A 14,573-nucleotide genomic window follows, 5' to 3' on the forward strand; every position below is an offset into this window, starting at 1 on the left:
AAGCATACTTTAAGTATGTGCCCTTTTAAAATGTCCATTATGTCTGATAAGGCTTTTGTTTTGTTAAGTAAAAATTATCATGTGGACAAAGGTCAAATAGGGTAACAGTCACTGGTCAAGCCTCTCCTTCTGATTTAACCATAGAACAAAAGGCAGATGCTCCTGCAGGCTCCTCCTAAACCTCCAAAGCTCAGCAGGGCTCAACACACAGCAGCCCGGTAGGATGGAGGGTGTGGGGCTGACCGCAGCCTGCTTTCCCGTAAACACCCTGCGCTGGTGCTCGGGGCTGCTCAGATGTGCTGGGCATCTGGACAGGAGCAGGGCATGAACCCTGCTTTCCATGGGCAGATGACGCAGGAGGCAGCCAGATCTGGAATAAACAAGACGCCGAACACTCAGGGCCCTCGGACGCCCGGAGGACGGCTGCTATTCGCCACCTCAGGCCTCCGCGTTAGGCTTCTTGGGGGTCTGTGTCTCCCATCCTCTTTGCTTGAAACAGGAGGGAAAACAACATCCTCCAGAATAAAGAAACCAATGAACAAAACAGCAGTGATGACTGATCTCATACCTACACCAGGGAGATCCAACCCACGAAACAGCGGACAGTCTATTCATGGTTTTGTTTGTTTTTGCCAGCTTCAGTTTACCTTGCATGAGTAATCTTCCACTCAGATGTATTTTAGGCTTTACTATTTTGCTGTGGCCTTTTGGATCTGACGAGAAATTAGATGGGGAAAAATATAATGTCTATTTTCTTTTTTTTTTTTTTTTTGAGACGGAGTCTTGCTCTGTCCCCCAAGCTGGAGTGCAGTGGCACGATCTCAACTCACTGCAACCTCTGCCTTTCAGGTTCAAGCGATTCTCCTACTTCAGCCTCCTGACAGCTGGAACTATAGGCGTGAGCCACCACACCTGGCTAATTTTTGTATTTTTAGTAGAGATGGGGTTTTGCCATGTTAGGCAGGCTGGTCTCAAACTCCTGATCTCAAGTGATCCGCCCACCTCAGCCTCCCAAAGTGCTGGGATTACAGGTGGGAGCCTCCACACCCGCCTTAATGCCTGTTTTTCAAAATAAACTTTAAAACAAAGAAAACAAAAATTACTAGTGATATCAATTTAGAAAAATATCTATCAATCAGTTGTATTACTTTAGCATCAAAAAAAGCATGTAGCCACCCACTAACATACGTGTGCTAAGTCACATGCATGTGGCCCAGCAGCACGCACAGTTTAACAATTCAACCATCCAGCCTCGATCCTGGGGAGCTACTGGCCCACACAGAGAGATACCACTTAACAGGCCGGGCGCAGTGGCTCGTGCCTGTAATCCCAGCACTTTGGAGGCCGAGGCAGGTGGATCACGATGGAGACCATCCTGGCTAATACAGTGAAATCCCATCTCTACTTAAAATACAAAAAATTAGCCAGGCGTGGTGGCGGGCACCTGTAGTCCCAGCTACTCAGGAGGCTGAGGCAGGAGAATGGCGTGAACCCAGGAGGCGTAGCTTGCAGTGAGCGGAGATCGCACCACTGCACTCCAGCCTGGGCAAAAGAGTGAGACTCCATCTCCAAAAAAAAAAAAAAAGAGAGAGAGATACCACTAACATACAAAATGTCCTGATTGGCTATTTAAGCATCAAACATGGTAAAGTTTGTCTTCTCTTAAATTGAATTCCCTGAAAAAAGGTACTTATAAATAAATCACATTTTCTTCTGAACCCCAAAAACATATGGAACTATCACTTAAAATAATTAGTAAACCTGGGCGCTGGGAAGCATGAGAGCTCTCACATGTCGGTCACTAAAAGACCAGAGGCCGGCAGTAGCTTCTCAGCTCCAGACCCTGAGCAGGAGCCGGGAAGATCTCTGTATTCCTGAGAGATCACCCGATTCCCAGGCCTGAGTTCCCCTCCCAGAGCACTGCTGTGGGCCCGGCAGGACTTCATACATTTGCATCTATTTTAGCTTCTTCTTACTGTCATATGCAAAGGAAAATCACTTGGATTCTCCAATCAAAAAGGTATTTATCTCATCATACGCCAATGGGAATTGGCATGACGCAAGTTAATCTTCAAACTTTTTTTTTTTTTTTTTTTGAGACTAGGTCTCACTCTGTCACCCAGGCTGCAGTGCAGTGGTGTGATCCCAGCTCACTACAACCTCCGCCTCCCAGGCTCAAGCAATTCTCATGCCTCAGCCTCCCGAGTAGCTGGGACCACAGGTGCGCACCACCAGGCCCAGCAAATTGTTTCTATTTCTAGTAGAGAAGTGGTTTCGCCATGTAGTCCAGGCTGGTCTCGAACTCCTGAGCTCAGGCAATCTGCCTGCCTTGGCCTCCCAAAGTGCTGGGATTACAGCCATGAGCCACCACACCCAGCCTGATCTTTCGACTCTTACCTAGCTTTGAGATTCATGAGGAGATCTGCCCTGCAGACTGGAATTTTGTCTTTGTTGGTGTTTACATATTTAATTTTGAACCCTGGATCTGTGCCATGGAGGCTCCTGCCTGGACGATGCAACACTCACTTTGCTTAAAAAGGCCCAGGTTTTACCTCAGGCAAGGGGCCCTCATCAGCTTCTGGTCAGTGTGTTCAGGGAAGATCAGATGCCATCCATGGCCCCAGAAGGGAGTCGTGCACTCCAGACCCAGTGGCAAGGCCTCCTGCCCACTTACGGACATCTTGAAAACTGGCGTGCCACACAGACCATCTGGTCCATTAAGACAATTCCCCAAACTTCTGCTTGTGTACTAAGAATGAGTCATGCATTCTCTTTCCACTGGACTGAGCTCTGTCGGAAGGGAACTACACAGCTGCCAAACATCAGCAACTAGGGAAACTGAGTCACAACAGAGAAGCAAGCCAAGTCACCCATCCAGGGGAGAAAACCATAGAATATCACAGCCTGTGGACCCTGGATCAAGCCACGCTTGAAGCTGGAGCTGCCCATGGATTCAGAGTCATATAGAAGGATATGCTTTCTTTTTACAACTATTTCCTTGACAGATGAAAAAACACACAGCAGGGAGGCAAGTTCTAACAATAGAAGAGCTCAATTACTCTGACTTCCTAACGAGAGAGCACTTTGCAGACATGCAGCACTCACATACTCGCATACTGGTTTTCAAAGGTTAAAGTCCTGGTGAAAGCCTGGGGGTCTCACATACTCCCCTGAAGGGCAAACTGGACATTCCAGGAAAGGTCCCAACACACACTCTCTTGGGGATGGGCCCTCTCCAAGCTTATTTTGAACACTGATGATTTTCCTCTTCTGGCCACAGAACACAGAGAGCTCTGACGATCAACCCGTCTCCCAGGCTCCCATGCTGAGAAAACGTGTGGTCCGCCTACTACCTTGCAAAGATAAATTATCAACATCTAAATACGTTTTAAGTATCCCTATGGTACTTTTCAAACGTATTTGCGTGACAATAATACAGTCTTTGACTCTGTTGTGCCAATAAACAGGAAGTCATCATTTGTTCTATGGAAGGCAAACACTGACACTAGCGCCTGCAGGACCCTCCCAGCAGATGCAACCCAGACTCACCCGCCTAGGGCGGAGAAGCCCCAGGCTCCGGCTCACACCCCAGGACCACTGCAGTCTCCTGCCCAAAGGAGGAGGGGCCTGGCGTCCCGGGGCTGCGGGAGCTCCCAGAAGCTGCAGTCAGATGTGAGGGAACTTCCCAGGAGCAGGAGGATGCAGAGGAGGAGGAGGGTATGGAAAGTGCTGAGGGTGGAGAGCCAGGGAGTCCCCGGCAGGCGGGCCCCTCTCCAGCACCAGCCAGCTGGCTCCCTGAGTGCCAGGCAACACCCTGTGACGTCTATCTATGTGTGAGGAGGAGAGGTCCTCTCCAAAAGGCGGCCTATTCTCCAAGGGAGGTCAGGGAAGCTCCAAGGATCAACCTCAGGGCTGATGTGACTCATGGGCCGATGTGACTGAGGGGACGCAGTCTCCTGGACACAGGAAGTCAGTTAAAAGGCCCAAAGGCCCACTCCTACCTATGAACTCTGAGCCCCAGAGGGTCTGCGGGACCTGCAGGAGGGTGGAGACCCACAGAGCAGCAACACTGGAACCTTCTGCCCATGTGGACACAGGCCAGACCACCAAGAGTGCAGGTCCCAAGCGCTCTGTGCCCCCATCCCCCGTCCCACCAGGCCTGCACACACCTGGGGTCATCCTACCACTCCCAGTAAGCCCCCTCACTCTCCGGGAGCCCCTGCTGGACGGGGATTCCATGAAGGCGCGTTCCAGTCTTGCTTTCCATGGGTGGCCCAACACACAGCACACAGCGAGGGCCTGAACACCCAGTAGATGGTGAGAAAAACTGAGAATGAGCAGCAGCTGTCTGGAGATCCTGCAGGAGAAGAGGCCCCGCCCCGCCTGCCATGGCATCTGCCTGTAGTTTCTCTGCAATGTGACCTCCCTGAGCCCACCCCAAGCTCCACGTACCCAGACCCCTCCAATGTCAGCGTTTCTGTCACAGAACTACAGTTTGGGACAATCCATGGCTTGCAGTGGCCTGGACTGTGGTGAGGATGTTGGTTTTGATGAGTCCAAGACCACAGCCTCAACCGTGGCGGCTCCAGGGAAGAGAGGAAGGCAGGACAGGAGGAGGGCGTGGAGGGCCTAGCTCCAGCGTGTCCAGCCAGCACCCGAGCGGCGCAACTGCAATGAAGAATGTTTCAAATGTGACCTCCCCAAAGAAGATGGGGTTGAGAGGAGGAAAGGAAGGGGCATCCAACAGCAAACTTTAATACTAGCTTTGAACTACCACTGTGATAAACTTCTGTTGTGTTGGATACAGAATGAAACTGTATTCAAAAAACCAGCTGTGTATTCTACACAGCTGAACTAAGTCAGGCCTCCGGAGGGGAGGCGCTCTCCAGGAGACCCAGCAGCAAGGCCAAAGCCCCCAACCGAGCAGCACAGGGCGTGGCTCCTGCCATTCCAGAGCTCCCTTCACACTTGCAGCTGAGGGCACTCAAAGGTCGATCCAAACTGAGTCATGGGTGGGCTTATTTCCAAAGCCCCCAAGCCACAATTCAAACAATCCAGTATCAGACCCACTTAAACACACCTGCGGAGCATTTGAGGTGAAGGAGCAGTAAGATGTTTCCAATGGCTCTGATTTAATCTTTTGTGGAGATGGGGTGGAGGTGAGTCTCTTAAAAGCAAAGGACACTGTGATGGTTGGATGGCCCAACTAACTTTGGGGCAGGTTTTTAAAATTTTTCATATATAGTATGTTCCCAATTTCTACCAAAAAAATTTAATAGCAAATAATCACATATACATGAGAGCACAGTCCTGCGAGAATGCTGAAAGTGGACATGAAATGGTGCTTCACATGTAGCATGTATCATGTATAACTGTGTCATCTCCAGCAACAGCCTACAGACCATGCCCCCAGAGACCCCTCAACATGATGTCCCCGCAGAATGGGTGTCCCTCTTCCCTCCGTCCCTGCCTCCCCAGGCTGCACTCCCTAGCGCTTGCTCATGACGTGTCCACTGTGCCTAGGTCCGCACGGCTACACCCTCACGTTCTCCCAGGGAACCCAGGTCGTGCTAAAAATCACCCGGCTGGAATGCATCCAGCCAGGACTCCACTCTGGCCACCAGCGCTACCCTCCTCCTCTTGGCCACAGGAATAGCATCAGGAGCTGCCCTTCTCTCCCAGAACTTCTGTTTCCACCGCCATAAAATGGGTATGTTCATTTCTCCAGTAAAGTGTTTAGTTCTATAAGGGATTTGATCAACTTAACAGCTACCAGTCTACCTGCCTCAGAGAAGCAATGTGACTCAACAGCGACCTTTCAAAGTATCACTGAAGACTGCAAAAACACCTGAACGTATAAGATACAAATGGACGCAAATGTATCCTTTGAGGAAGTGTTGTGAGAGCTGAGGATGATGTCACCGTCTACTCTCAGCCCCTTTTTAAAATTCGGTGAGGTGTTTGTGGACGAGCACACCACGCAAAGCGCAGCACAGGGCCCCATGTGTGTTCTACGACACTTATTTTAAAATGTTACTTTCAACAAGCAATTAATATTCCGGGACAAAGCATACCGCAAGCTTTATGAAACTAACCAGATGTGAAAAATGACTTCGGGGTCCCATTCTTCCACTGGCTCAGCAAAAATTACATTATCCAGACCCAGGGAAACCTCACCCGGTTCCATTCTAAAAGTCCACCGCTTTTGAGTGAGATGTCCCCGAGACGCCCGGCCTGGGCTGACCATTCACGGGCTCTGGAAAGAAAGCCTTGGTCTCTCTCCGGAGGAACAATTTCCCAGGGGGAGAGGAACTCGCGCCCCCGCCCCGCCCCGCCCCAGGGCCTGCAGGAGGCGGCCAGCAAACCCGGCGACCCCCGGGAGCGGTGGCCTGTCCCAGCGCTTCGTTTCGGAGGCGAGCGCACTGGCCGCCACTTCCTGAACTGTTCACTCAATTATTGTACAACTTTTGCAGACTCTGGTGGTGCCAGAAAGTCCTCTGGCTCAGCTAAGAAAAGGGAAAACTATTTTTGGCAGAAGAGTCGCTATAGGACGAAATCACAGTCGGCGCCCGAAACGCAGCCCGCCTTCACAGAGGGCTCCGAAAACGCCGAATCCGAGTCGCTTGAGAACACAGGAGGCCTGCAGCGAACTCTGGCGGCACCTGGTACCTGGAGCCGCGGCGCGGAGGAACGGGGATTCCTGCTGTGGAGACCGTGGCACGGGGAGGCCCGCGGGGGGACACGGGGTGCAACCCCCACGCAACGCATCCGGTTAAACGTTTGGCGCAACCGCGAACACGGTCGCGTGGATTAGAAACGAAAGAAAAGTGCCCCGGGCAGAAACCCGCTCTGAGCCCCGGCTCCGTCTAGACCCGCGCGGCCCCTCTCGGGAACCCCGGCCGCCCGGCTCGCTCTGGGCACAGGAAAAGCCCCTGAGAAGCGCAGGGCCCCCGGGACACCCCGGGAGAGGACGCTGCGGGCGGATGCGGGGGCACTGGGAGCCGGGGCGCCGCGGCCGCGGGAACTGAGGCTCCTCTGGGGAGGCGTCCCCGGCGCGGGGGGATGGGGTGGGCACCGCGCTCCAAGGGGCGGGGGAGGGGGAGAGGGCGGAGGCCGGGGGAGGAGGAGGAAGAGGAGGAGGAAGGCGGGGGAGGAGGAAGAGAGCGGAGGAGGGGAGAGAACGGGACGAGGAACCGGGGGAGGGGGGTGGGAGAACGGAAGGGGCTGCGCCGCGCTCGGGGAGCGGAGGGGGACCGAGGGGTCCTGAGCGGGGCAAAGGTGAGCGGAGGAGGAGCCGCGAACCAGAGGGAAGCAGGCGGCCCGCGGAGCTTGGGGGGCGGCGGGAGGCGAGCGGGGCTTCCCCCGGCGGCTCCAACAACTTCCCCGTCCTGCGGGGATTCCGAGTTCCGAACAAAGGCGGCTCCGGAGGCCGCGCGCACAGCGCTCTGGTCCGCCCCTCGGCGTCTCGGGCAGGGCGGACAAAGGCCCAGCGGGTCCCCCCACCCCGGTCCCCCCACGTTCCCCTTCGGAGGTTCGCTTCTGCGTCCCGAACCCCCAGGCCCCCGCGCGCCCGACGCCCCCTCCACCCTCCGCGCCCCCCGCCTCCGCTCACCCCTGCGCTCCCGGATCTCCACGAACCCCCGGACCCCGCGCCCCCGGCGTCCCCGGCCGCACTCACAGGATGGAGGTCTGCGGCGCCACGGCGGGCACGGCCTCCAGCAGCAGATGCATGCAGCGCACGGTGGTGCGGAAGCACAGGCAGCGGCTCGGACACCCTGCGCCCGGCTTCTGGGCCACCACGGCCAGAGCCCCCCAGGCGCAACACAGCACAAGCGCCAGCAGGCAGCGGCGCGCGGGGCCCCTGGAGCGCTTGGCCATGGCCGACGGCGCGGACGGACGCTCGGACGCACGGAGCCACCACGGCCGGCTCCCGACTGCGCCCGCCCGGCCGCGGCCCACGTCCCAGCTGTGCGCTGGGGGCGGGGGGCGCCAGCTGTGCACATGCGCGAGGCTCCTCCCGGCCCCTCCGAATCCCCGAGGGCGGGGCGGGGCGAGAACCCGGGGCCCCAGTGTCCGGCCCGGGCGCCCGTATCCAGGTGGGGCGGCCCGCATGGCCAAGGCGAGCGCTCGGGAGCGCGGAGGAGAGCATTGGCACCCCTGATTCTGCGCTCGGGACTCGGGACCCTGGGGCCTACGCGAAGCTTCTCCACTTTTCTTACCCGTGGTTTCTGCCTGCGCGCAGTACGGGGTTTTTTCTTGGCGCCTTGCTGTTTGTAACACTTTCAGAGCGCCTGCTCTGATCCAGGCACGATTGCAGGCGCGCACGCGCGCTCCTCTCTCTCCCTCTCCCTACCCGCAACCACGTAGGAAATTATTTAACGTTCAAAAAAAGCCCCTTATTCCTTTTGAGGAAACTGAGGCCCAAGCCCCAAGGCGCACAGCAAGGGAGTCTTTGCAGGAAGGTTAGACCCAGGCGTTCCGGCTCCCCGGGGCCTGTCAGCCACCTGCTCTCTGCCGGCTGCCTGGCTCAGCACCGTTGGGAGCATGAAACGCCCTGTGTGGAGTCCTTGGCGCAGAGCAGCCCCCGGAATGCTCGCGGCCTTCAGTGCCTGTCCTCGTGGGACAGGCCTAGGTGGAGACCCAGGGAACCCGCCCACGTCGGGTGTGTCTAGCGACAGCAGAAGACTTTGGAAAGGAGGGGAGACACTGCGTGAAACATGCACAGTTAAAGGTGGTGTTCTCACATAGTTCATACATTCTCTCCAGTCATCTCACAAGGACCCAGTCTCTGAATTTCACAGATAAGGAAGGTGAGGCCAGGTTGTTGAACCCAGGCCTCAGGGTGACAGTGCCAGATTCAGAGGCACAGGCTGGGCGTGTTGCCATCGCAAACCCCGAGTCTCAGCTGTGTCCCCGTGCTGATGTTCTAGCCTGAGCTGCGTTTGAAGGCAGCCTGGAGTGGGATTGGTGGGTAATCGGCTAGTTTCCTGTTGCTATGTTAAAAAACAAAAACTACCACCACGAGACATAGCCCGAAGGTCACAGGTGCTTTGCTGGCCACAGGGCACCATCTAAGGACTGGACTCCCGAGGCTGCTGGCAGGGGGTTCCAGTTCCTTGCCATGTGGGTCTCCATGGCCTGCACACCAGACATGGCCTGATGCCTCCCAGAGCAGGTATTAGAAGAAGGAGGAAGAGAATGAAAGCACAACACAGAAACCAGGCTAGAATCTAACCTAGCCTTGGGGAACTGGCCCCACATCACACCTGCAGGGTGCATCCTCAGACGCTGGTGGGTCCTGCTGACATTCCAGATGCCATCTTTCCTGCAGGATTTTAACCACACTCTACAGTGGATGCAGCTCACACTCCAGATGCCTTCTCTTACAGGATCCTATTCACACACTCCAGTAGGCCCAGCTCACACTGCAGACAACACCTCCCCTGCAGGATTCTATCCACACACAGAAGTGGGTCCAGTTCACACTACAGATGCCATCTCTCCTACAGGATTCTATCCCCATACTTCAGTCTCCAGATGTCATCTCTCTTGTAGGGTCTTATGTACACACTCCAGGGGTTCAGTTCACATTGTAGACGCCATCTCTCCTGCATGATCCTATTCACACACTCCAGTTCACACTGTAGATGCCATAACTAATGCAGGATTCTATCCACACACACTAGTGGTGCATTTAACACTCCGGATGCCACATCTTCTGCAGAATCCTGTCCGCACACTTCAGTGGGTCCAGTTCACCCTCTACATGTGCTCTCTCTTGCGGGCTCCTATCCATACCCTCCAGTGGTGCCATTCACACTCCAGATGCCATCTCTCTTGCAGGATGATGTCCACACCTTCCAGTGGGTCCAGTTCACACTCCAGAGGACATCACTTTTGCAGGATCCCCCCTATACATTCCACCGGTGCCATTCACACCACAGAGGCTGTCTCTTTGCAGAGTCCTATCCACACACCCCATGGCTGCAGCTCACACTGCAGACACCATCACCCCTATGGTATCCTATCCACACACCTCAGTGGGTCCTATTCACATTCCAGAGGCTATCACTTTTGCAGGATCCTATACACACACTTTAGTGGGGCCAGCTGACAGTCCAGAAGCCATTACTCCAGTGTGATTCTAGCCACATGCCCCAGTGGCGCAGTTTACACTGCAGATGCCTTCTCTTCTGCAGGATCCTCTCCAGGCACAACAGTGGGTGCAGTTCACACTCCAGTTGCTATCTCTCCTTCAGGACCCTACCCACACACTCCAGTGCCTCACTTCACATAGCAGATGTCATCACTCCTGAAGGATGCTGTCCAAACAGTCGTGTGGATGCAGTTTACACTCCACATGCCATCACTCTCGCAGGATCCTATCCACACACCCAAGGCAGTCCAGATCACAGATCACACTGCAGATGTCATCACTCCTGCGAGATGCTGTCCATACACTCAAGTGGGTTCGGTTCACACTGCAGATGCCATCTCTCCTGAAGGATCCTGTCTACACACTGCAGTGGTTGAATTTGGGTCCTATCCAAAGATTCCAGTGAATCCGATTCCCACTGCAGACGCCATCTCCCCTGCAGGATTCTCTCCATACACTCCACTGGGTCCAGTTTACATTCTACGTGTTGTCTCTCCTGCAAGATTCTATCCACACACTTGAGTAGGTCCAGCTGAAACTCCACATGCCATCACCCCTGCAGGATCCCGTGCACACACTCCAGTGGGTTCAGTTCAGACTCCGGGCGCCATCACCCCTGCAAGATCCTGTGCACATACTCCAGTGGGTTCAGTTCAGACTCCAGGTGCCATCACCCCTGCAGGATCCCGTGCACACATGCCAGTGGGCTCAGTTCAGACTCTGGGTGCCATCACCCCTGCAGGATCCCGTGCACACATGCCAGTAGGTTCAGTTCAGACTCCGGGTGCCATCACCCCTGCAGAGTCCTGGGCACACACTCCAGTGGGTCCAGATGCAGATGCCATCACTCCTCCTGGATCCTCTCCACACCCTCCTGTGGTTCCAGGTCACACTGTGGATGCCACCTCTCCTGCTGGATTCCGTTCATAGATGCTCTTGTGTCCGGCACATGCCACAGGAGGGCATGGCCTGGGAGTGTAAGGAATATGAGACAGAACTGCTGGGGACCATCTTAGAGGCTGCCTACCACATGTCACTCTTGAGTTTGTGTAGAACAGGGATGCTTGCCAGAATGCTGCTTCTGTATTGCCATAAGGGCAGAATGCTGGGTAGGAGCTGCAAACATATGTTCAGCAGAGGAGGAGACAGAGTCCTAGGCAGACTTCAGTACAGTCCTGCTGCTAAGTACCTGGAGCTAGAGCAGACCCCGCAGGTTACGGATGTGGATGGACCTCAGTAAGACCATCCTCACTTTAATACCACTTGTGTGTTCAGGGGTCCCCAGGTCATCCACACTTCTGACTGGTTACAGATTCAGAGGTTTCTGAGACCCCGTCCAGCTACATCTCCTGCTGGAACCACCCACACAACAGATGAAAGTGCTGTGGTTACAAATACAGCTGTATTATGATACCTCCAAATGAAATACATCAGGTGAGGTCAGGGAGGGTCCCAAATGCAGAGCCTCTGTGCCTGGCCTGTGGGATCAGGGCCCATCACCACCTGGCACAGGGACATGATCACCAACGAGGATGCTCCACTGAGCTTTGGTGTCCAGAGTTTTCACCAGGGTTTTATGACTCACTGTCCATGGGGCTGAACTCTCCAGGGAGGTCAGGTGACAGCACAAGGCCCAAACACTTCACCCTACAATCACATGGTCAATCCTGGTGATCAGCCTCCATCCTGCGTTCCTTCATCAGCATCAGCTCAGACATGGCTGGGAGCTCACCATGAATAACAGACACTCCTGTCCCTGGGGAAATTCCAAGGGGTTTGGAAGCTCGATCCCAGGAACCTGAGGAAAGACCCAATTCCTTCTCATACACCCAAGCTTTACATGGATACTCGTGTTAAGGCAAGTGGCACCCGCTGCTGTGTCTGTCGTTTTAAGCAAGCACCCTGCTCACAAGGTGTAATCACCTTTCTGGTCATCTAGGGACCCTTTCCAAGCCACCCAGGTGTCCTAGGAACTAAGGAGTCACACATCTACCCGCAGCACGCTCTGAGGCTCTGTACTCACTTCCAGGTTCCTTCCAGACATCCCCACCTCGATGTCCCACAAGAATTCCAATGTTATGATGTCAGAAACCAGAATATCGCTCTCCATAAAAAATGCGCTTTTTCTCCAGAATCTCTAATGTGATCATTTGCCAACCTGGAAGTCATTCTCACCTCAATCCCCCACCCCATCCTTAAAGACAGCAGTCGGCCAGGCGTAGTGGTTCACACCTGTAATCCCAGCACTTTTGTAGGCCAAGGCAGGCAGATCATGAGGTCAGGAGATCGAGACCATCCTGGTTAACAAGGTGAAACCCCATCTCTACTTAAAAAAAATACAAAAAATTAGCCGGGTGTGGTGGCGGGCGCCTGTAGTCCCAGCTACTTGGGAGGCTGAGGCAGGAGAATGGCATGAACCCGGTAGGCGGAGCTTGCAGTGAGCCGAGATCTCGCCACTGCACCTCCAGCCTGGGCGGCAGAGTGAGACTCCGCCTCAAAAAAAAAAAAAAAAAAAAAAAAAAAAGACAGCAGTCACAGGATCCTGTTAATTCCTTGTGCTGAGCACTTTTCCTTCCCCATGGCTGTTGGCGGAGCTCTGGCCCCTAGACCACCAGTGAGACCCCTCCCGGGCACGTGCCTTTGGGTCTGCCTGGCTCATCACAGAGAAAGCAGATCTCAGAGAATGTGCCGCAGCTCGGCCCTGCAACTGCTCTATGCAAGCACCTCTCACCCTCAGCCTAATGGAGTGGGCTTGGGGCCACCATCTCCAGTGGCTTTGCGTCTGTTCTCTCCCCAAACACCAGACACTGACTTATTTCAACTTTATTTCCCGGCAACCTGCTACTGAACCTTCTAGAATCCGCTCAGTTGGATAGCTCCCTCTGTGTACTTTCCAGGCCCTGGTTTCCACCATCTTCCCAGTGTGAATATCCTTCTAGTGCTACAGCCCACCCCACACAGCCCCAGGACAAGGTTTCTTTTTTTTTTTTTTTTTTTTTTTTTTTTTTTTTTTTTTTTTTTTGAGACGGAGTCTCGCTCTGTCGCCCGGGCTGGAGTGCAGTGGCCGGATCTCAGCTCACTGCAAGCTCCGCCTCCCGGGTTCACGCCATTCTCCGGCCTCAGCCTCCTGAGTAGCTGGGACTACAGACGCCCGCCACCTCGCCCGGCTAGTTTTTTGTATTTCTTAATAGAGACGGGGTTTCACCATGTTAGCCAGGATGGTCTCGATCTCCTGACCTCGTGATCCACCCGTCTCGGCCTCCCAAAGTGCTGGGATTACAGGCTTGAGCCACCGCGCCCGGCCAGGACAAGGTTTCTATGCCTAGCTCCCTGTCATGGCCAGGAGCCCTTGGGGATGGACTAGAACAGGCATCATTGGGTAAAAACAACACATGTACCGCGTGCTGCGCTGTGTGCGCCACTGCCCAGCCCCAGATGATCAGGCGGACTCCTGGGCAGCCTTGCAGTTCTGAGTTTGCCCTGACACTCACTGGGGTGGGTGACAAAGACTAGAAACATCTGGAAAAGACCTCTGCATTCTCTGCTTTAAGTTTGCTCACGTTTAGAAATCATCAGAAACATCGTAATAATGATTGTGAGGTTGTTTCAGCGTCTGCACAGAGCTCCAGGGGCAGTGCTGGGCATGGGCATTGCATTGTAAGGGGGGGCCCTGTGACCGCAGATACTCAGTGCCTCCCAAGTGCGCTGGTGCCGCCTTCAAGTGGCACCTCTCAGCCTTCACTGTGTCACCCAGTGGCCCAGCACTCCCCAGTGTGTAGTCCACCCTCGCTCAGACACGGCGGCCTATCCCTGACCTCCACACTCCTCACCTGCCGCCACCCACGGGAGCATTTCAGGGCATCACGAATTGATGGCTTTTCTTTCCAGTTCAACAGGCATCTCCCAAGTCACCTGTGATGATTGCTTTTATGTGTCCACGTGGCCACACTCATCTAGACATTGCTCTGGAGGTATTGTGGATGTGGTTAATCTCTATCATCAGTTGACTTTAGGTGAAGCAGGTGACCTTTGATGATGTGAGTGAGCCCTGTGTAAGCAGGTGAAGGCATTGAGAGCAAAACCTGAAGTTTCCCAGAAGAGGAGAAATTCTGCCTCAAGGCTGCAGCTTCAGCTCCCAATTTCAGACCTGCTGGTCCTACAATCACCTGAGCCGATTTTAAAAATCTATCCATCAATCGATGTCTCCATCCACCCACCAACTCACCTATTCACACATGTACTCGTTCTTGCATCCCTCCCTCCCTCCTTCCTTCCCTCCTTCCTTCCTTCCTTCCCTCCTTCCTTCCTTTCTTTGTTCATTGTTCTCCTCCCCCCCCCTCCCTCCCTCCCTCCCCTTCTTTCCTCCTTCTTCCCCCAAACCCTTCCATCCTTCCCTCCCTCCTCCCCATCCCCATCC

The 14,573-nt window shown here is 54.5% G+C and overlaps 1 protein-coding gene across 1 annotated transcript in view; it reads right to left on the reverse strand.

Annotated features, from left to right (window-relative positions):
* The window catches only part of PXDN (peroxidasin), an 85,279-nt gene extending 77,317 nt beyond the window's left edge, over positions 1–7,962 (reverse strand). Inside the window, exon 1 of the mRNA XM_025353507.1 lies at positions 7,679–7,962. Coding sequence (XP_025209292.1) covers positions 7,679–7,878 — 200 coding nt within the window. The 5' untranslated portion in view covers positions 7,879–7,962. The remainder of the gene's footprint in view (positions 1–7,678) is intronic.
* Between the last annotated feature and the right edge of the window lie 6,611 nt (positions 7,963–14,573).

The sequence above is a fragment of the Theropithecus gelada genome, chromosome 13 (genome assembly GCF_003255815.1).
Source record: "Theropithecus gelada isolate Dixy chromosome 13, Tgel_1.0, whole genome shotgun sequence".
NCBI classification, from domain to species: Eukaryota; Metazoa; Chordata; class Mammalia; order Primates; family Cercopithecidae; genus Theropithecus; species Theropithecus gelada.